This window comes from Salmo salar, chromosome ssa16, assembly GCF_905237065.1.
Source record: "Salmo salar chromosome ssa16, Ssal_v3.1, whole genome shotgun sequence".
Lineage (NCBI taxonomy): Eukaryota > Metazoa > Chordata > Actinopteri > Salmoniformes > Salmonidae > Salmo > Salmo salar.
Window position 1 is genome coordinate 73,424,386 of NC_059457.1, and position 22,500 is coordinate 73,446,885.

At 46.1% G+C, this 22,500-nt stretch overlaps 1 protein-coding gene across 2 annotated transcripts in view; it reads right to left on the reverse strand.

Annotated features, from left to right (window-relative positions):
• Positions 1-1,656: 1,656 nt before the first annotated feature.
• The window catches only part of LOC106595470 (serine/threonine-protein kinase PAK 2), a 29,353-nt gene continuing 8,509 nt past the window's right edge, over positions 1,657-22,500 (reverse strand). For both annotated transcript variants that reach the window (XM_045697743.1, XM_045697742.1), the window contains exons 3-15: positions 22,211-22,320; positions 21,497-21,638; positions 20,220-20,236; positions 19,939-20,058; positions 19,682-19,802; positions 11,695-11,758; positions 10,927-10,975; positions 10,674-10,786; positions 10,403-10,520; positions 10,187-10,286; positions 7,867-8,063; positions 6,898-7,035; positions 1,657-6,805 (exon numbers count right to left, since the gene is read on the reverse strand). In XM_045697743.1, the coding sequence (XP_045553699.1) occupies positions 6,719-6,805; positions 6,898-7,035; positions 7,867-8,063; positions 10,187-10,286; positions 10,403-10,520; positions 10,674-10,786; positions 10,927-10,975; positions 11,695-11,758; positions 19,682-19,802; positions 19,939-20,058; positions 20,220-20,236; positions 21,497-21,638; positions 22,211-22,320 (1,376 nt within the window). In that variant the 3' untranslated portion in view covers positions 1,657-6,718. The remainder of the gene's footprint in view (positions 6,806-6,897; positions 7,036-7,866; positions 8,064-10,186; positions 10,287-10,402; positions 10,521-10,673; positions 10,787-10,926; positions 10,976-11,694; positions 11,759-19,681; positions 19,803-19,938; positions 20,059-20,219; positions 20,237-21,496; positions 21,639-22,210; positions 22,321-22,500) is intronic.

Consider the following 22,500-nt stretch of genomic DNA (forward strand, 5'->3'; position numbering starts at 1 on the left):
TGCTCTCCCCTTCTCCTACTCTCTGCTCTCCCTCTCTCCTACTCTCTGCTCTCCCCTCTCTGCTCTCCCCTTCTCCTACTCTCTGCTCTCCCTCTCTCCTACTCTCTGCTCTCCCTCTCTCCTACTCTCTGCTCTCCCCCTCTCCTACTCTCCCCCTCTCCTACTCTCTGCTCTCCCCCTCTCCTACTCTCTGCTCTCCCCCTCTCCTACTCTCTGCTCTCCCCCTCTCTGCTCTCCCCCTCTCTGCTCTCCCCCTCTCCTACTCTCCCCCTCTCTGCTCTCCCCCTCTCCTACTCTCTGCTCTCCCCCTCTCTGCTCTCCGCCTCTCCTACTCTCTGCTCTCCCCCTCTCTGCTCTCCCCTCTCCTACTCTCTGCTCTCCCCCTCTCTGCTCTCCCCTCTCCTACTCTCTGCTCTCCCCCTCTCCTACTCTCTGCTCTCCCCCTCTCCTCTCCTCTCTTCAGAAACACACAAGTCCCACTCTCTCCCTGAACCAAATAACACACACCTCTATACGTTGTCTCGACACACACCGACCTCAGTAGTCTGTCTACCTCTAAAACAGACCTTCAGGACTCCATCTCTTCCTCAGTAGTCTGTCTACCTCTAAAACAGACCTTCAGGACTCCATCTCTTCCTCAGTAGTCTGTCTACCTCTAAAACAGACCTTCAGGACTCCATCTCTTCCTCAGTAGTCTGTCTACCTCTAAAACAGACCTTCAGGACTCCATCTCTTCCTCAGTAGTCTGTCTACCTCTAAAACAGACCTTCAGGACTCCATCTCTTCCTCAGTAGTCTGTCTACCTCTAAAACAGACCTTCAGGACTCCATCTCTTCCTCAGTAGTCTGTCTACCTCTAAAACAGACCTTCAGGACTCCATCTCTTCCTCAGTAGTCTGTCTACCTCTAAAACAGACCTTCAGGACTCCATCTCTTCCTCAGTAGTCTGTCTACCTCTAAAACAGACCTTCAGGACTCCATCTCTTCCTCAGTAGTCTGTCTACCTCTAAAACAGACCTTCAGGACTCCATCTCTTCCTCAGTAGTCTGTCTACCTCTAAAACAGACCTTCAGGACTCCATCTCTTCCTCAGCTCTGCTCTCCGTCTGACACCTGATCAGCCCAGTCTCACACCAGGCCTCTCTGGTTACACACACACACACACACACACACAGAGCTATCAAGACAAATGTTCCCCAACTACTGATGCTATTGGGTATTGCATAGCTTACATATCTCAATGTGAAACCATCTAACAATCAGGGTTTTATTTTGGTCCTGTTATTACACTGTAATCCAGCTGTGAATGACCTGAGAGATGATGATTATGATTGAGAAAGAGAGCGTGGCAGAGAAGGGAGAGAGAAAGGAGGAGCGGAGAGAGGAAAAGGGAGGGAGTGAGAAAGAGAGAGAGAGGGTGATACTCCTGTGAAAAGCTGCATTGAAAAGCAGTGAACGCAGAATGCCCTCCACTGGCACAGCCAGAGTACTTCACCTATAATGTTCTACACAGACACAGTCCTTCACCTATAATGTTCTACACAGACACAGTACTTCACCTATAATGTTCTACACAGACACAGTACTTCACCTATAATGTTCTACACAGACACAGTACTTCACCTATAATGTTCTACACAGACACACGCACACAAGCATGAGGTCAAGTCTATCTTTAATAATAATTTACATAGACTGTTTGAAAATACATGGTTTCCAGTAAAAAAAGGTTTGGTGTCATTAATTAAAAATGAACAACAGAAGAGGATACTCATTAAAATCCTCCCCCTCATCAGACTCAACCAATCAACCTCTCTGACTGGAATGTCTGTGAAATGGAATGGAACTAGTCTAGCACGGTGGAATGCTTTTTGATTGGCCAATCATAGGAGCAAATCCTAACTTCCACCTAAGTCACGTTTTCACGTAGTCATGCGTTGATGTCAATAGGAGACTAAGTGAAAATTCAACTTAATGAAGTGACAGTTGGGCTTCCCCCCATAGAGGTTGTGTTCATTAAGATGAAGTGACAGTTGGGCTTCCCCCCATAGAGGTTGTGTCCATTAAGATGAAGTGACAGTTGGGCTTCCCCCCATAGAGGTTGTGTTCATTAAGATGAAGTGACAGTTGGGCTTCCCCCATAGAGGTTGTGTTCATTAAGATGAAGTGACAGTTGGGCCTCCCCCATAGAGGTTGTGTTCATTAAGATGAAGTGACAGTTGGGCTTCCCCCCATAGAGGTTGTGTTCATTAAGATGAAGTGACAGTTGGGCTTCCCCCCATAGAGGTTGTGTTCATTAAGATGAAGTGACAGTTGGGCTTCCCCCCATAGAGGTTGTGTTCATTAAGATGAAGTGACAGTTAGGCTTCCCCCCATAGAGGTTGTGTTCATTAAGATGAAGTGACAGTTGGGCTTCCCCCATAGAGGTTGTGTTCATTAAGATGAAGTGACAGTTGGGCTTCCCCCCATAGAGGTTGTGTTCATTAAGATGAAGTGACAGTTGGGCTTCCCCCCATAGAGGTTGTGTTCATTAAGATGAAGTGACAGTTGGGCTTCCCCCCATAGAGGTTGTGTTCATTAAGATGAAGTGACAGTTGGGCTTCCCCACATAGAGGTTGTGTTCATTAAGATGAAGTGACAGTTGGGCTTCCCCCCCATAGAGGTTGTGTTCATTAAGATGAAGTGACAGTTGGGCTTCCCCCCATAGAGGTTGTGTTCATTAAGATGAAGTGACAGTTGGGCTTCCCCCCATAGAGGTTGTGTTCATTAAGATGAAGTGACAGTTGGGCTTCCCCCATAGAGGTTGTGTTCATTAAGATGAAGTGACAGTTGGGCTTCCCCCATAGAGGTTGTGTTCATTAAGATGAAGTGACAGTTGGGCTTCCCCCCCATAGAGGTTGTGTTCATTAAGATGAAGTGACAGTTGGGCTTCCCCCATAGAGGTTGTGTTCATTAAGATGAAGTGACAGTTGGGCTTCCCCCCATAGAGGTTGTGTTCATTAAGATGAAGTGACAGTTGGGCTTCCCCCCATAGAGGTTGTGTTCATTAAGATGAAGTGACAGTTGGGCTTCCCCCATAGAGGTTGTGTTCATTAAGATGAAGTGACAGTTGGGCTTCCCCCCATAGAGGTTGTGTTCATTAAGATGAAGTGACAGTTGGGCTTCCCCCATAGAGGTTGTGTTCATTAAGATGAAGTGACAGTTGGGCTTCCCCCCATAGAGGTTGTGTTCATTAAGATGAAGTGACAGTTGGGCTTCCCCCCATAGAGGTTGTGTTCATTAAGATGAAGTGACAGTTGGGCTTCCCCCCATAGAGGTTGTGTTCATTAAGATGAAGTGACAGTTGGGCTTCCCCCCATAGAGGTTGTGTTCATTAAGATGAAGTGACAGTTGGGCTTCCCCCATAGAGGTTGTGTTCATTAAGATGAAGTGACAGTTGGGCTTCCCCCCATAGAGGTTGTGTTCATTAAGATGAAGTGACAGTTGGGCTTCCCCCCATAGAGGTTGTGTTCATTAAGATGAAGTGACAGTTGGGCTTCCCCCATAGAGGTTGTGTTCATTAAGATGAAGTGACAGTTGGGCTTCCCCCATAGAGGTTGTGTTCATTAAGATGAAGTGACAGTTGGGCTTCCCCCCATAGAGGTTGTGTTCATTAAGATGAAGTGACAGTTGGGCTTCCCCCATAGAGGTTGTGTTCATTAAGATGAAGTGACAGTTGGGCTTCCCCCCATAGAGGTTGTGTTCATTAAGATGAAGTGACAGTTGGGCTTCCCCCCATAGAGGTTGTGTTCATTAAGATGAAGTGACAGTTGGGCTTCCCCCATAGAGGTTGTGTTCATTAAGATGAAGTGACAGTTGGGCTTCCCCCATAGAGGTTGTGTTCATTAAGATGAAGTGACAGTTGGGCTTCCCCCCATAGAGGTTGTGTTCATTAAGATGAAGTGACAGTTAGGCTTCCCCCCATAGAGGTTGTGTTCATTAAGATGAAGTGACAGTTGGGCTTCCCCCCATAGAGGTTGTGTTCATTAAGATGAAGTGACAGTTGGGCTTCCCCCCATAGAGGTTGTGTTCATTAAGATGAAGTGACAGTTGGGCTTCCCCCCATAGAGGTTGTGTTCATTAAGATGAAGTGACAGTTGGGCTTCCCCCCATAGAGGTTGTGTTCATTAAGATGAAGTGACAGTTGGGCTTCCCCCCATAGAGGTTGTGTTCATTAAGATGAAGTGACAGTTGGGCTTCCCCCATAGAGGTTGTGTTCATTAAGATGAAGTGACAGTTGGGCTTCCCCCCATAGAGGTTGTGTTCATTAAGATGAAGTGACAGTTGGGCTTCCCCCCATAGAGGTTGTGTTCATTAAGATGAAGTGACAGTTGGGCTTCCCCCCATAGAGGTTGTGTTCATTAAGATGAAGTGACAGTTGGGCTTCCCCCCATAGAGGTTGTGTTCATTAAGATGAAGTGACAGTTGGGCTTCCCCCCATAGAGGTTGTGTTCATTAAGATGAAGTGACAGTTGGGCTTCCCCCCATAGAGGTTGTGTTCATTAAGATGAAGTGACAGTTGGGCTTCCCCCCATAGAGGTTGTGTTCATTAAGATGAAGTGACAGTTGGGCTTCCCCCATAGAGGTTGTGTTCATTAAGATGAAGTGACAGTTGGGCTTCCCCCCATAGAGGTTGTGTTCATTAAGATGAAGTGACAGTTGGGCTTCCCCCCATAGAGGTTGTGTTCATTAAGGCACACCGTTATGGAACGTTTCTTGCAGAATGTTAGTTACAAAAAACCAAATGAAAAGTATACATACACATTAAAAAACAGTTGTCTAAGTATCCAGATTTCTTCCCCTCAACGTTTGTCAAAGTACATAATATACAAAACGATTTTGAAAAATGTAATTTGGTTTTGCTGCCAAAATATTTGAATTGAATACCGAGATAGTTCCATACAGCAATTATTTTCTTTCATTTTGTTAAAGGTGCAATCTGTAGTTTTATTTGCAGGTGTACTGCAACACTGATACTGTAGGCTTGAAATGAACTATTTGTTTGTGGGACAATCCTTTTTACAGATTGCACCTTTACATTTCTTAGTCAGAGTAGAGAGAAAGAAAGAACGGGTAGCAGGCAGAGACAAACAGAACAAGAAAACCTCACAACATCTGAATGAAAAAGAGGGTAAGGAAAATGGAGGGGGGGTGAGGGACAGATGAGGAGAGGGGGTGAGGGACAGACAGGGAGGGAGGGGGTAAGAGACATAGGAAGACTGGTGTGTGATATGGAGTGAGGGGTGAAGGACAGAGGGGAAGGGGGGGTGAGGGACAGGGAGGGAGGGAGGGGGTAAGAGACATAGGAAGACTGGTGTGTGATATGGAGTGAGGGGTGAAGGACAGAGGGGAAGGGGGGGTGAGGGACAGGGAGGGAGGGAGGGGGTAAGAGACATAGGAAGACTGGTGTGTGATATGGAGTGAGGGGTGAAGGACAGAGGGGAAGGGGGGGTGAGGGACAGGGAGGGAGGGAGGGGGTAAGAGACATAGGAAGACTGGAGTGTGATATGGAGTGAGGGGTGAAGGACAGAGGGGAAGGGGGGGTGAGGGACAGACAGGGAGGGAGGGGGTAAGAGACATAGGAAGACTGGTGTGTGATATGGAGTGAGGGGTGAAGGACAGAGGGGAAGGGGGGGTGAGGGACAGACAGGGAGGGAGGGGGTAAGAGACATAGGAAGACTGGTGTGTGATATGGAGTGAGGGGTGAAGGACAGAGGGGAAGGGGGGTGAGGGACAGACAGGGAGGGAGGGGGTAAGAGACATAGGAAGACTGGTGTGTGATATGGAGTGAGGGGTGAAGGACAGAGGGGAAGGGGGGGTGAGGGACAGGGAGGGAGGGAGGGGGTAAGAGACATAGGAAGACTGGTGTGTGATATGGAGTGAGGGGTGAAGGACAGAGGGGAAGGGGGGTGAGGGACAGACAGGGAGGGAGGGAGTAAGAGACATAGGAAGACTGGTGTGTGATATGGAGTGAGGGGTGAAGGACAGAGGGGAAGGGGGGGTGAGGGACAGGGAGGGAGGGAGGGGGTAAGAGACATAGGAAGACTGGTGTGTGATATGGAGTGAGGGGTGAAGGACAGAGGGGAAGGGGGGTGAGGGACAGGGAGGGAGGGAGGGGGTAAGAGACATAGGAAGACTGGTGTGTGATATGGAGTGAGGGGTGAAGGACAGAGGGGAAGGGGGGTGAGGGACAGACAGGGAGGGAGGGGGTAAGAGACATAGGAAGACTGGTGTGTGATATGGAGTGAGGGGTGAAGGACAGAGGGGAAGGGGGGTGAGGGACAGACAGGGAGGGAGGGGGTAAGAGACATAGGAAGACTGGTGTGTGATATGGAGTGAGGGGTGAAGGACAGAGGGGAAGGGGGGGTGAGGGACAGACAGGGAGGGAGGGGGTAAGAGACATAGGAAGACTGGTGTGTGATATGGAGTGAGGGGTGAAGGACAGAGGGGAAGGGGAGTCAAACAGAGCAGGAGGCTGACTTGTGTGACTTGTAGGTGTACGAGCCAGGGCGCTAGCAGGCTAGCGTTTAGCATCAAGGAGGAGATGCTGTCAATTACAGAGAGGCACTGACGTGTTGGCACAGTAGGGCTGGAAGTTAGCTGGTAAAGCTAGTAGTTAGCAGTTAGCGGTCAGGCTAACACAGAAATATAGGAATCCAGTGTATCTGTGGCTAACCAGGGTTAGCGGTTACTCTTCATGGCCTCCTTGGCTGCCAGGATGAGAGGGGTGAGGCTGGAGAGAGGCTTGGCCAGCTTTAGGAATGGATGCTGCAGGGAAGACAGGAGATCAACCAATGAAACACGGTGTGTATGTATGTGTGTATGTGTTTGTTTGTGCGTGTGTGTGTGTGTGTGTGTACCTGCAGTAGTTCTTTCCCCCCTCCTCTCTTCTCTACATCCATCTCCAGACAGCGGGACAGGAAGGACCTGAACACTGGAGATAACTTCTCTGGAGACTGGAGCTCTGGAGTCCCATTGGTGGCTATCAGGTAGAGGGCCTGTAGGAGACAGACAGACAGACACACACTGAACATTAGTGGCTATCAGGTAGAGGGCCTGTAGGAGACAGACAGACAGACAGACACACACTGAACATTAGTGGCTATCAGGTAGAGGGCCTGTAGGGAGACAGACAGACAGACAGACACACACTGAACATTAGTGGCTATCAGGTAGAGGGCCTGTAGGAGACAGACAGACAGACAGACACACACTGAACATTAGTGGCTATCAGGTAGAGGGCCTGTAGGAGACAGACAGACAGACAGACACACACTGAACATTAGTGGCTATCAGGTAGAGGGCCTGTAGGAGACAGACAGACAGACACACACTGAACATTAGTGGCTATCAGGTAGAGGGCCTGTAGGAGACAGACAGACAGACAGACAGACACACACTGAACATTAGTGGCTATCAGGTAGAGGGCCTGTAGGAGACGAGACAGACACCATCAGTGCTTCAGACTGGGAGACAGACAGACAGACAGACACACACTGAACATTAGTGGCTATCAGGTAGAGGGCCTGTAGGAAAAGACAGACAGACAGACACACACTGAACATTAGTGGCTATCAGGTAGAGGGCCTGTAGGAGACAGACAGACAGACACACACTGAACATCAGTGGCCACCAAGTGCAATGCCTGTACACACACGCATGGAACCCACCCTCCACCCCTTCACACACACACACTCACACACACACTCACACACACACACACACACACACACACACACACACACACACACACACACACACACACACACACACACACACACACACACACACACACACACACACACACACACACACACATCCAACCTCACCCTGAGTGGGTTCTCGTTGAGGTAAGGGGGCTCTCCCTCCACCATCTCTATAGCCATGATGCCCAGGGACCAGATGTCCACCTTGGGTCCGTAGGCCTTCCTGGTCACCACCTCAGGAGCCATCCAGTAGGGAGTCCCCACCATGGTGCTCCTCTTACTCTGCTCTGGAGTGATCTGGGCACAGAACCCAAAGTCAGCTGGAGAGGGAGGGGAGAGGACAGACATATTAGAGGGAAGGTCACCCCAGTAGTATAACGATCGGGTACAATGCAATAAGATCCAAGGTAGTGTGATTATCAAGTTAATATGAAACATTCATCTAGTCACATTCAGCTAGACAGAGGAGAGAAAACAGCTAATTTAGTGTGATTATCAAGCCAATACAATGATAGGACACAAAACAATAGGACACTTAGGATTGGCAAGGCATTTTATCTAGGAACAGAACCCAGAACCAGCTACAGACGAGAGGGGGAGAAGGAGGAGAGGGGACGAGAGGAAGGGAGAGAGGAAGAGGAGGCAGACGGAAAGTGTGTGTGTAACGTGTACGCCGGGAGTCAGGAAGCAGCTACAGGGAGTGAATAATTGAAATAACCTGTTGGGGGTAGGGGGCAGTATTTACACGGCCGGATAAAAAACGTACCCGATTTAATCTGGTTATTACTACTGCCCAGAAACTAGAATATGCATATAATTATTGGCTTTGGATAGAAAACACCCTAAAGTTTCTAAAACTGTTTGAATGGTGTCTGTGAGTATAACAGAACTCATATGGCAGGCAAAAACCTGAGAAGATTCCTTACAGGAAGTCCCCTCTCTGACCATTCCTTGAGCTTCTTGTCTCTGTTTATTGAAGACTGAGGATCTTTGCTGTAACGTGACACTTCCTACGGCTCCCATAGGCTCTCAGAGCCCGGGAAAAAGCTGAATGATATCGAGGCAGCCCCAGGCTGAAACACATTTGCGCTTTTGGCAAGTGGCCGATCAGAGGACAATGGGCTTAGGCGCGTGGACGAGTCGACCCCATGCTTTATTTTCTTTCGTCTTTTTACCTAAACGCAGATTCCCGGTCGGAATATTATCGCTTTTTTACGAGAAAAATGGCATAAAAATTGATTTTAAACAGCGGTTGACATGCTTCGAAGTACGGTAATGGAATATTTAGAATTTTTTTGTCACGAAATGTGTCGTGCTCGTCACCCTTCTTTACCATTCGGATAGTGTCTTGAACGCACAAACAAAACGCCGCTATTTGGATATAACTATGGATTATTTTGAACCAAACCAACATTTGTTATTGAAGTAGAAGTCCTGGGAGTGCATTCTGATGAAGAACACCAAAGGTAATAACATTTTTCTTATAGTAAATCGGACTTTGGTGAGTGTTAAACTTGCTGGGTGTCTAAATAGCTAGCCCTGTGATGCCGGGCTATCTACTGAGAATATTGCAAAATGTGCTTTCACCGAAAGCTATTTTAAAATCAGACATATCGAGTGCATAGAGGAGTTCTGTATCTATAGTTCTTAAAATAATTGTTATGCTTTTTGTGAACGTTTATCGTGAGTAATTTAGTACATTTTTAGTAAATTCACCGGAAGTTTGCGGGGGTATGCTAGTTCTGAACGTCACATGCTAATGTAAAAAGCTGGTTTTTGATATAAATATTAACTTGATTGAACAAAACATGCATGTATTGTATAACATAATGTCCTAGGTGTGTCATCTGATGAAGATCATCAAAGGTTAGTGCTGCATTTAGCTGTCTTCTGGGTTTATGTGACATTATATGCTAGCTTGAAAAATGGGTGTCTGATTATTTCTGGCTGGGTACTCTGCTGACATAATCTAATGTTTTGCTTTCGTTGTAAAGCCTTTTTGAAATCGGACAGTGTGGTTAGATTAACGAGAGTCTTGTCTTTTAAAATGGTGTAAAATAGTCATATGTTTGAGAAATTGAAGTAATAGCATTTCTAAGGTATTTGAATAACGCGCCACAGGATTCCACTGGCTGTTACGTAGGTGGGACGATTTCATCCCGCCAACCCTTGAGAGGTTAATAAATAGAACATAGTACAAAACAAGAAACAGAAAAGGCTCACAGACATGAAACATGAACAGAGTCAATAACGCCTGGGGAAGGAACCAAAGTGAGTGACATATATAGGGAAGGTAATCAGGGAGGTGATGGAGTCCAGGTGAGTCTGATGAGGCCCTGGTGCGCATAACAATGGTGACAGGTGTGCGCCATAATGAGCAGCCTGGTGACCTAGAGCGCCGGAGAGGGAGCACACGTGACCGTGTGTGTGTGTGTGTTCTTACTGAGCTTGACAGATCCGTCCATTCCCAGCAGAACGTTGTCACTCTTGATGTCTCTGTGGATCACCTGGTTGGCATGGAGGAACTCCAGAGCCTGCAGACACTACAGGACACACACAGGACACACCGTCACACACACCTCCCTGTGCTCTGTGACTGAGTGTGTGTGAGTTTACCGTTCGGCAGACAGCAGCAGTGTGTGTGTGTGCGCGTGTGTACCTCTCTGCACACAGCAGCGATCTGAGCCTCGTCCATGCATGTTTCCGTGACAACGTCCGTTAGCGAACCTCCAGCCAGATACTCCATCACCACAAACAACTCCTCACCTACCAGGAAACTACACACACACACACACACACACACACACACACACACACACACACACACACACACACACACACACACACACACACAGAAACAAAGTAAATAACTGAGTCCAACACACAGAGTACTGACACACAGGCGTACCTCTGAGGTGTGTGTGTGTTACCTGTCTACGTAGTTGACGATGTTAGGTTGCTGTAACTCCTTCATCACCAGGATCTCGTTGATGATCAGCTCCTTCTTCGGCTGTTTCTGGAGGTTGATCTGTTTGATAGCTACCTGTAACACACACACACACACACACACACACACGTTCTAGGTCTGTGTCAGGTCTGTTGTGTGAATGGCATACTTAGTTTGTACTGCATGTCAGTCTGAATGTGTGTGTGTGTTGGTGTTGACACAGGAAGGGACAATACCTCTGCACCAGTGGCAACATCGATGGCTGTGTAGACAGTACCAGACGCTCTGAGAGAGAGAACGAGAGCGAGGGAGAGAGAGAGAGAGAGAGAGAGAGAGAGAGAGAGGGAGAGAGGGAGAGAGAACGAGAGACAGAGAGAGAGAGAGAGAGAGAACGAGAGAGACAGAGGGAGAGAGAGAGAGAGAACGAGAGAGAGGGAGAGAGAGAGAACGAGAGAGAGGGAGAGAGAACGAGAGACAGAGAGAGAGAACGAGAGAGAGAGAGACAGCGAGAGAGAGAGAGAGAGAGAGGGAGAGCGAGAGAGAGAGAGAGAGGGAGAGAGAGGGAGAGCGAGAGAGAACGAGAGACAGCGAGAGAGAGAGAGAGAGAGAGAGCGAGAGAGAGACAGCGAGAGAGAGAGAGAGAGAGAGGGAGAGCGAGAGAGAGAGAGAGAGGGAGAGAGAGGGAGAGCGAGAGAGAACGAGAGACAGCGAGAGAGAGAGAGAGAGAGAGAGAGAACGAGAGAGAGAGAGAGAGAGAGAGAGAGAGGGAGAGCGAGAGAGAACAAGAGACAGCGAGAGAGAGAGAGAACGAGAGAGAGGGAGAGCGAGAGAGAACGAGAGACAGCGAGAGAGAGAGAGAGAGAGAGAGAGAGAGAGACAGAGAGAGAGTAGTGTCCAATCTGTTACTTAGATATGGATAAAGGCACAAAAAGGTGAACATGTAAATGGACTCACCTCTGCAGTGTGTGTGTGTGTGTGTGTGTGTGTGTGTGTGTGTGTCTCACCCCTGGCCGATCTTCTCATAGCGTGTGTACTTCTTCTTGGGATCTCCAATACTGACGATGGTTCCTGAAAGACATAGAACCAGACTGGTGACATAATGTGTGTGATATACTGTATGTCTGTGTGTAATATACTGTATGTCTGTGTGTGATATACTGTATGTCTGTGTGTGATATACTGTATGTCTGTGTGTAATATACTGTATGTCTGTGTGTAATATACTGTATGTCTGTGTGTGATATACTGTATGTCTGTGTGTAATATACTGTATGTCTGTGTGTAATATACTGTATGTCTGTGTGTGATATACTGTATGTCTGTGTGTAATATACTGTATGTCTGTGTGTGATATACTGTATGTCTGTGTGTGATATACTGTATGTCTGTGTGTGATATACTGTATGTCTGTGTGTAATATACTGTATGTCTGTGTGTGATATACTGTATGTCTGTGTGTAATATACTGTATGTCTGTGTGTGATATACTGTATGTCTGTGTGTAATATACTGTATGTCTGTGTGTGATATACTGTATGTCTGTGTGTAATATACTGTATGTCTGTGTGTGATATACTGTATGTCTGTGTGTAATATACTGTATGTCTGTGTGTAATATACTGTATGTCTGTGTGTGATATACTGTATGTCTGTGTGTAATATACTGTATGTCTGTGTGTGATATACTGTATGTCTGTGTGTGATATACTGTATGTCTGTGTGTGATATACTGTATGTCTGTGTGTAATATACTGTATGTCTGTGTGTGATATACTGTATGTAATATACTGTATGTCTGTGTGTGATATACTGTATGTCTGTGTGTGATATACTGTATGTCTGTGTGTAATATACTGTATGTCTGTGTGTGATATACTGTATGTCTGTGTGTAATATACTGTATGTCTGTGTGTAATATACTGTATGTCTGTGTGTGATATACTGTATGTCTGTGTGTAATATACTGTATGTCTGTGTGTAATATACTGTATGTCTGTGTGTAATATACTGTATGTCTGTGTGTGATATACTGTATGTCTGTGTGTAATATACTGTATGTCTGTGTGTGATATACTGTATGTCTGTGTGTAATATACTGTATGTCTGTGTGTGATATACTGTATGTCTGTGTGTGATATACTGTATGTCTGTGTGTAATATACTGTATGTCTGTGTGTGATATACTGTATGTCTGTGTGTGAATATACTGTATGTCTGTGTGTGATATACTGTATGTCTGTGTGTAATATACTGTATGTCTGTGTGTAATATACTGTATGTCTGTGTGTGATATACTGTATGTCTGTGTGTAATATACTGTATGTCTGTGTGTAATATACTGTATGTCTGTGTGTGATATACTGTATGTCTGTGTGTAATATACTGTATGTCTGTGTGTAATATACTGTATGTCTGTGTGTAATATACTGTATGTATGTGTGTAATATACTGTATGTCTGTGTGTAATATACTGTATGTCTGTGTGTAATATGATGTGTGTGATATACTGTATGTCTGTGTGTAATATGATGTGTGTGATATACTGTATGTCTGTGTGTAATATGATGTGTGTGATATACTGTATGTCTGTGTGTAATATGATGTGTGTGATATACTGTATGTCTGTGTGTAATATACTGTATGTCTGTGTGTAATATACTGTATGTCTGTGTGTAATATGATGTGTGTGATATACTGTATGTCTGTGTGTAATACACTGTATGTCTGTGTGTAATATACTGTATGTCTGTGTGTGATATACTGTATGTCTGTGTGTAATATGATGTGTGTAATATACTGTATGTCTGTGTGTAATATGATGTGTGTGATATACTGTATGTCTGTGTGTAATATGATGTGTGTGATATACTGTATGTCTGTGTGTAATATGATGTGTGTGATATACTGTATGTCTGTGTGTAATATGATGTGTGTGATATACTGTATGTCTGTGTGTAATATGATGTGTGTGATATACTGTATGTCTGTGTGTAATATGATGTGTGTGATATACTGTATGTCTGTGTGTAATATGATGTGTGTGATATACTGTATGTCTGTGTGTAATATGATGTGTAATAATATGCGGTCACAACTTGCAGACTTGTTTACGTGCTGCTGTGTGGTTTGTTGCTAACATTACTTTACTACCTGACAACTTTACGGTTTTGACTTTTTAATTACCATTTATATTTTTTGTTTTTCCCTCACCCAACTTTTTTTTCATTCAAATTTTTCACTCCGGAGGTTTTATCTGGACATGGTTCATCAGGACCTCCAACAGCCGAAGCTAAGTAACATTAACATGATGCCTCCTAATTGCAGTGGCTGTACTCATAATATACAGGAGAACGATCGCCTTACGGCGAGGATAGCTGTGCTGCAAGCCCAGCTTCAGACGCAATCGTTAGGCAAGGGTAATTTCAGTGTAGGAAAGGATGAAACAGCGTCTGTGCCACCAGTAAGTACAGATAGTAACGTTAGTATAAATCCCCTCGCACGGTCCCCGCAGCCGGACATCTTTCTCATGGCTTCTGGAGGGAAACGCTGTAGGAATGCTCAACCGGTGTCGCTTATTCAGCCGACAGAAACTTTCAACCAGTTCTCCCCATTAAGCAGCGAGTCGGAGTCAGAGGCCGAGCCTTCTCTGGTCTCTACTCCTCCAGTTTCGGGGTCTGAGACGCCGACGGCTCCCACCATTAGCTCTGACAAATTGAAAACCCTAGTCACTGGCTACTCCATTACCCGCAGTATTAGATTTAAAACGAATCATCCAGCGATCATACACTGTTTACCAGGGGGCAGGGCTACCGTTAAGGCTAATCTAAAGATGGTGCTGGCTAAAGCTAAAACTGGCGAGTGTAGAGAGTATAGAGATATTGTTATCCACGTCGGCACCAACGATGTTAGGATGAAACAGTCAGAGGTCACCAAGCGCCACATAGCTTCAGCGTGTAAATCAGCTAGAAAGATGTGTCGGCATCGATTAATTGTCTCTGGCCCCCTCCCAGTTAGGGGGAGTGATGAGCTCTACAGCAGAGTCTCACAACTCAATCGCTGGTTGAAAACTGTTTTCTGCCCCTCCCAAAAGATAGAATTTGTAGATAATTGTCCCTCTTTCTGGGACTCACCCACAAACAGGACCATGCCTGGCCTGCTGAGGAGTGACGGACTCCATCCTAGCTGGAGGGGTGCTCTCATCTTATCTACGAACATAGACAGGGCTCTAACTCCCCTAGCTCCACAATGAAATAGGGTGCAGGCCAGGCAGCAGGCTGTTAGCCAGCCTGCCAGCTTAGTGGAGTCTGCCACTAGCACAGTCAGTGTAGTCAGCTCAGCTATCCCCATTGAGACCGTGTCTGTGCCTCGACCTAGGTTGGGCAAAACTAAACATGGCGGTGTTCGCCTTAGCAATCTCACAAGAATAAAGACCTCCTCCATTCCTGCCATTATTGAAAGAGATCGTGATACCTCACATCTCAAAATAGGGCTACTTAATGTTAGATCCCTCAGTTCCAAGGCAGTTATAGTCAATGAACTAATCACTGATCATAATCTTGATGTGATTGGCCTGACTGAAACATGGCTTAAGCCTGATGAATTTACTGTTTTAAATGAGGCCTCACCTCCTGGTTACACTAGTGACCATATCCCCCACGCATCCCGCAAAGGCGGAGGTGTTGCTAACATTTACAATAGCAAATTTCAATTTACAAAAAAAACAACAACGACGTTTTCGTCTTTTGAGCTTCTAGTCATGAAATCTATGCAGCTACTCAATTACTTTTTATAGCTACTGTTTACAGGCCTCCTGGGCCATATGCAGCGTTCCTCACTGAGTTCCCTGAATTCCTATCGGACCTTGTTGTCATCTCAGATAATATTCAAATTTTTGGTGACTTTAATATTCACATAGAAAAGTCCACAGACCCACTCCAAAAGGCTTTCGGAGCCATCATCGACTCAGTGGGTCTTGTCCAACATGTCTCTGGACCTACTCACTGCCACAATCATACTCTGGGCCTAGTTTTGTCCCGTGGAATAAATGTTGTGGATCTTAATGTTTTTCCTCATAATCCTGGACCATCGGACCACCATTTTATTACGTTTGCAATCGCAACAAATAATCTGCTCAGACCCCAACCAAGGAGCATCAAAAGTCGTGCTATAAATTCTCAGACAACCCAAAGATTCCTTGATGCCCTCCCAGACTCCCTCTGCCTACCCAAGGACATCAGAGGACAAAAATCAGTTAACCAACTAACTGAGGAACTCAATTAAACTTTGCGCAATACCCTAGATGCAGTTGCACCCCTAAAAACTAAAAACATTAGTCATAAGAAACTAGCTCCCTGGTATACAGAAAATACACGAGCTCTGAAGCAAGCTTCCAGAAAATTGGAACGGAAATGGCGCCACACCAAACTGGAAGTCTTCCGACTAGCTTGGAAAGACAGTACCGTGCAGTATCGAAGAGCCCTCACTGCTGCTCGATCATCCTATTTTTCCAACTTAATTGAGGAAAATAAGAACAATCCGAAATTTATTTTTGATACTGTCGCAAAGCTAACTAACAAGCAGCATTCCCCAAGAGAGGATGGCTTTCACTTCAGCAGTAATAAATTCATGAACTTCTTTGAGGAAAAGATCATGATCATTAGAAAGCAAATTACGGACTCCTCTTTAAATCTGCGTATCCCTCCAAAGCTCCGTTGTCCTGAGTCTGCACAACTCTGCCAGGACCTACGATCAAGGGAGACACTAAAGTGTTTTAGTACTATATCTCTTGACACGATGATGAAAATAATCATGGCCTCTAAACCTTCAAGCTGCATACTGGACCCTATTCCAACTAAACTACTAAAAGAGCTGCTTCCTGTGCTTGGCCCTCCTATGTTGAACATAATAAACGGCTCTCTATCCACCGGATGTGTACCAAACTCACTAAAAGTGGCAGTAATAAAGCCTCTCTTGAAAAATCCAAACCTTGACCCAGAAAATATAAAAAACTATCGGCCTATAGCGAATCTTCCATTCCTCTCAAAAAAAATTGAAAAAGCTGTTGCGCAGCAACTCACTGCCTTCCTGAAGACAAACAATGTATACGAAACGCTTCAGTCTGGTTTTAGACCCCATCATAGCACTGAGACTGCACTTGTGAAGGCGGTAAATGACCTTTTAATGATGTCAGACCGAGGCTCTGCATCTGTCCTCGTGCTCCTAGATCTTAGTGCAGCTTTTGATACCATCGATCACCACATTCTTTTGGAGAGATTGGAAACCCAAATTGGTCTACACGGACAAGTTCTGGCCTGGTTTAGATCTTATCTGTCGGAAAGATATCAGTTTGTCTCTGTGAATGGTTTGTCCTCTGACAAATCAACTGTAAATTTCGGTGTTCCTCAAGGTTCCGTTTTAGGACCACTATTGTTTTCACTATATATTTTACCTCTTGGGGATGTCATTCGAAAACATAATGTTAAATTTCACTGCAATGCGGATGACACACAGCTGTACATTTCAATGAAACATGGTGAAGCCCCAAAATTGCCCTCGCTAGAAGCCTGTGTTTCAGACATAAGGAAGTGGATGGCTGCAAACTTTTAACTTTTAAACTCAGACAAAACAGAGATGCTTGTTCTAGGTCCCAAGAAACAAAGAGATCTTCTGTTAAATCTGACAATTAATCTTGATGGTTGTAAAGTCGTCTCAAATAAAACTGTGAAGAACCTCGGCGTTACTCTGGACCCTGATCTCTCTTTTGAAGAACATATCAAGACTGTTTCAAGGGCAGCTTTTTTCCATCTACGTAACATTGCAAAAATCAGAAACTTTCTGTCCACAAATGATGCACAAAAATTAATCCATGCTTTTGTTACTTCTAGGTTGGACTACTGCAATGCTCTACTTTCTGGCTACCCGGATAAAGCACTAAATAAACTTCATTTAGTGCTAAATACGGCTGCTAGAATCCTGACTAGAACCAAAGAATTTGATCATATTACTCCAGTGCTAGCGTCCCTACACTGGCTTCCTGTTAAGGCAAGGGCTGATTTCAAGGTTTTACTGCTAACCTACAAAGCCTTAAATGGGCTTGTTCCTACCTATCTTTCCGATTTGGTCCTGCCGTACATACCTACACGTACGCTACGGTCACAAGACGCAGGCCTCCTAATTGTCCCTAGAATTTCTAAGCAAAGAGCTGGAGGCAGGGCTTTCTCCTATAGAGCTCCATTTTTATGGAATGGTCTGCCTATCCATGTGAGAGACGCAGACTCGGTCTCAACCTTTAAGTCTTTACTGAAGACTCATCTCTTCAGTGGGTCCTATGATTGAGTGTAGTCTGGCCCAGGAGTGTGAAGGTGAACGGAAAGGCTCTGGAGCAACGAACCGCCCTTGCTGTCTCTGCCTGGCCGGTTCCCCTCTCTCCACTGGGATTCTCTGCCTCTAACCCTATTACAGGGGCTGAGTCACTGGCTTACTGGTGTTCTTCATGCCGTCCCTAGGAGGGGTGCGTCACTTGAGTGGGTTGAGTCACTGACATGGTCTTCCTGTCTGGGTTGGTGCCCCCCCTTGGGTTGTGCCGTGGTGGAGATCTTTGTAAGCTATACTCGGCCTTGTCTCAGGATGGTAAGTTGGTGGTTGAAGATATCCCTCTAGTGGTGTGGGGGCTGTGCTTTGGCAAAGTGGGTGGGCTTATATTCTTCCTGTTTGGTCCTGTCCGGGGGTATCATCGGATGGGACCACAGTGTCTCCTGACCCCTCCTGTCTCAGCCTCCAGTATTTATGCTGCAGTAGTTAATTTGTCGGGGGGCTAGGGTCAGTCTGTTATATCTGGAGTATTTCTCCTGTCTTATCCGGTGTCCTGTGGGAATTTAAGTTTGCTCTCTCTAATTCTCTCTTTCTTTCTTTCTCTCTCTCAGAGGACCTGAGCCCTAGGACCATGCCTCAGGACTACCTGACATGATGACGCCTTGCTGTCCCCAGTCCACCTGGCCGTGCTGCTGCTCCAGTTTCAACTGTTCTGCCTGCGGCTATGGAACCCTGACCTGTTCACCGGACGTGCTACCTGTCCCAGACCTGCTGTTTTCAACTCTCTTGAGACAGCAGGAGCGGTAGAGATACTCTCAATGATCGGCTATGAAAAGCCAACTGACATTTACTCTTGAGGTGCTGACTTGTTGCACCCTCGACAACTACTGTGATTATTATTATTTGACCATGCTGGTCATTTATGAACATTTGAACATCTTGGCCATGTTCTGTTATAATCTCCACCCGGCACAGCCAGAAGAGGACTGGCCACCCCTCATAGCCTGGTTCCTCTCTAGGTTTCTTCCTAGGTTTTGGCCTTTCTAGGGAGTTTTTCCTAGCCACTACACCTGCATTGCTTGCTGTTTGGGGTTTTAGGCTGGGTTTCTGTACAGCACTTTGAGATATCAGCTGATGTAAGAAGGGCTTTATAAATACATTTGATTTGATTTGATATACTGTATGTCTGTGTGTAATGTGATGTGTGTGATATATGCACAATACATTCTATTTGTGTAAGATACTGTGTGTGTGTGTGTGTGTGTGTGTGTGTGTGTGTTCCAGGCATGTGTGTTCCAGGTGTGTGTGTGTGTTCCAGGTATGTGTGTTCCAGGTGTGTGTGTGTTCCAGGAGTATGTGTTCCAGGTGTGTGTGTTCCAGGTATGTGTGTGTGTGTTCCAGGTGTGTGTGTTCCAGGTGTGTGTGTGTGTGTGTTCCAGGTAGGTGTGTTACAGGTGTGTGTGTGTGTGTGTGTTCCACGTGTGTGTGTGTGTTCCAGGTGTGTGTGTGTGTGTGTGTTCCAGGTAGGTGTGTTCCAGGTGTGTGTGTGTTCCAGGTGTGTGTGTGTGTGTGTTCCAGGTGTGTGTGTGTGTGTTCCAGGTAGGTGTGTTCCAGGTGTGTGTGTGTGTGTGTTCCAGGTGTGTATGTGTGTGTTCCAGGTGTGTGTGTGTGTTTCCTTACGTAGTTTCTCCATGATTTCCTCGTCAGTCATCTTGCCCTGCTGTTTCTTCTTGTTCCTGTTGGAGGCGGAGTCAGGCTCTGGCAGCGGGGGAAGTGGGTCGATGACAGACTTAGTGTACACCTACCACACACACAGACAGACACACACTGTTCAGTTCTAGGTTTTTTTCATTGCGGTCACACTATCTCAGAAGAGTAGCATTGTGTGTGTGTGTGTGTGTGTGTGTGTGTGTGTGTGTGTGTATGGGGTAACTTACTGATTTGGTGTGCTCAGGCCGTGGTGCCACAATAGGGGGCGGAGCTTCGTCTCCATCATCGTCATCATCATCACCGTCCTTACCGCCGGATGGCGAGGACGTGGCACCCTGCTTTCCAGGCTGGAACACACACACACACACACACACACACACACACACACACACACACACACACACACACACACACACACACACACACACACACACACACACCTTGTTGCAATGAAGAAGCCCTTAGTAGTTTGTACTTTGGAATTTTCTTGTGGTAGTGTAGTACTCACCGACTGTGCATCTTTTTCTGAAGGAAGAGGACAGAGAGAGAGAGAGAGAGAGTTTTAATGACACATGTATAGACATCTGAGAGCTTTATGACTAATTCATTCACATGATAGAAGAGACCCTTCCCTTCCCTTCACAGTGCAGTACATAGGGAAAAGGGTGCCATTTGGGATGCAGCCAAATCACATCAAATAAAACTGTATTTATCACATGCGCCGAATACAACATGTGTCGCTTACCGTGAAACGCTGACTTACAAGCGCTTAACCAACAATGCAGAGTTTTAAGAAAATAAGAGTTTTAAGAAAATATTTGTTAAATAAACGAAAGAAAGAAAAAGTTACACAATAAAATAACAGTAGCGAGGCAGAGGGTGCAGGTACAGATTCAGTGTGCGGGGGTACAGGTTAGTTGGTAATATGTACATGTAGGTAGGGGTGAAGTGTCTATGCATAGATAATAGAAAATTGGGTAGCGGCAGTGTAAAAAAGGGGGTCAATGCAAATAGTCCAAGTGGCCATTTGATTTACTGTTCCGTAGTCTTATGGCTTGGGGGTAGAAGCTGTTAAAGAGCCTTTTGGACCTGCACTTGGCGCTCCGGTACCGCTTGCTGTGTGGTAGCAGAGGGAACAGTCTATGACTTGGGTGGCTGGAGTCTTTAGGGCCTTCCTCTGACACCGCCTGGTATAGAGGTCCTGGATGGCAGGAAGCTTGGCCCCAGTGATGTACTGGGCCATATGCACTACCCTCTGTAGTACCTTGCGGTCGGAGGGCGAGCAGTTGGCATACCAGGCGGTGATGCAACCAGTTAGGATGCTCTTGATGGTGCAGCTGTAAAACATTTTGAGGATCTGAGGACCCATGCCAAATCTTTTCAGTCTCCTGAGGGGGAATAGGTTTTGTTGTGCCCTCTTCACGACTGTCTTGGTGTGTTTGGACCATGTTAGTTTGTTGGTGATGTGGACACCAAGGAACTTGAAGCTCTCAACCTGCTCCACTACAGCCCCGTCGATGAGAATGGGGGTGTGTTCGGCCCTGTTTTTCCTGTAGTCCACGATCAGCTCGTTTGTCTTGCTCACGTTGAGGGAGAGGTTGTTGTCCTGGCACCACACGGCCAGGTCTTTGACCTCCTCCCTATAGGCCGTCTCATCGTTGTCGCTGATCAGGCCTACCACCGTTGTGTCGTCAGCAAACTTAATGATGGTGTTGGAGTCGTGGGTAAACAGGGAGTACAGGAGGGGACTAAGCACACACCCCTGAGATAGAGAGATGGACCAACCTGAGAAGGAGAGGTATTTCTGTTTTGCGGAGGAGGAGTCGTAGAACTTCAGAATGTCCAGAACAGCCTGAGGATTCTGCTTCTGCTCCGATTTACTGATGTTAGACGTCTGGAGCAGTTTGGACCACTGCTCTGGCATGCCCTACACACACACACACACACACACACACACACACACACACACACACACACACACACACACACACACACACACACACACACACACACACACACACACACACACACACACACACACACACACACACACACACACACACACACACACACACACACACACACACACACACACACACACACACACACACACACACACACACACACACACACACACACACAGATTATTACTGAAACACACACACACACAGATTATTACTCAAACACACACACACACACACACAGACACACACAGATTATTACTGAAACACACACACACACACACACACACACACACAGATTATTACTGAAACACACACACACACAGATTATTACTCAACACACACACACACACACACACACACACACACAGATTATTACTGAAACACACACATACACACACACAGATTATTACTGAAACACACACACACACAGATTATTACTGAAACACACACACACACACACACACATATACGCCACAGACACACACACAGATGAATAGTTAAACACACACACTAAGAGAAACAAAGACAGACTCACTGTGAACTCTCCTGTGACGGCATCGAAGCCAACATGGATGGTGTGTTCAAAGTCTGACGGAGAGGAGATCTCTGGTCTGTTGTCCTTATCCCGATCCTTCTTCCTGCCTCCTGACACACACACACACACACACACACACACTCCTTAACACAGCTTAGATGTCTGTGTAGTTATGTGTGGTTCTGTGTATGTTTGTGTTTGTGTGTGTGTGGTATCATCATCGGCATCGGTCGACAGCCATAAGCAAGTGTGTGTGTGTGTGTATGTGCGCGTGCGCGTGCGTGTGTGTG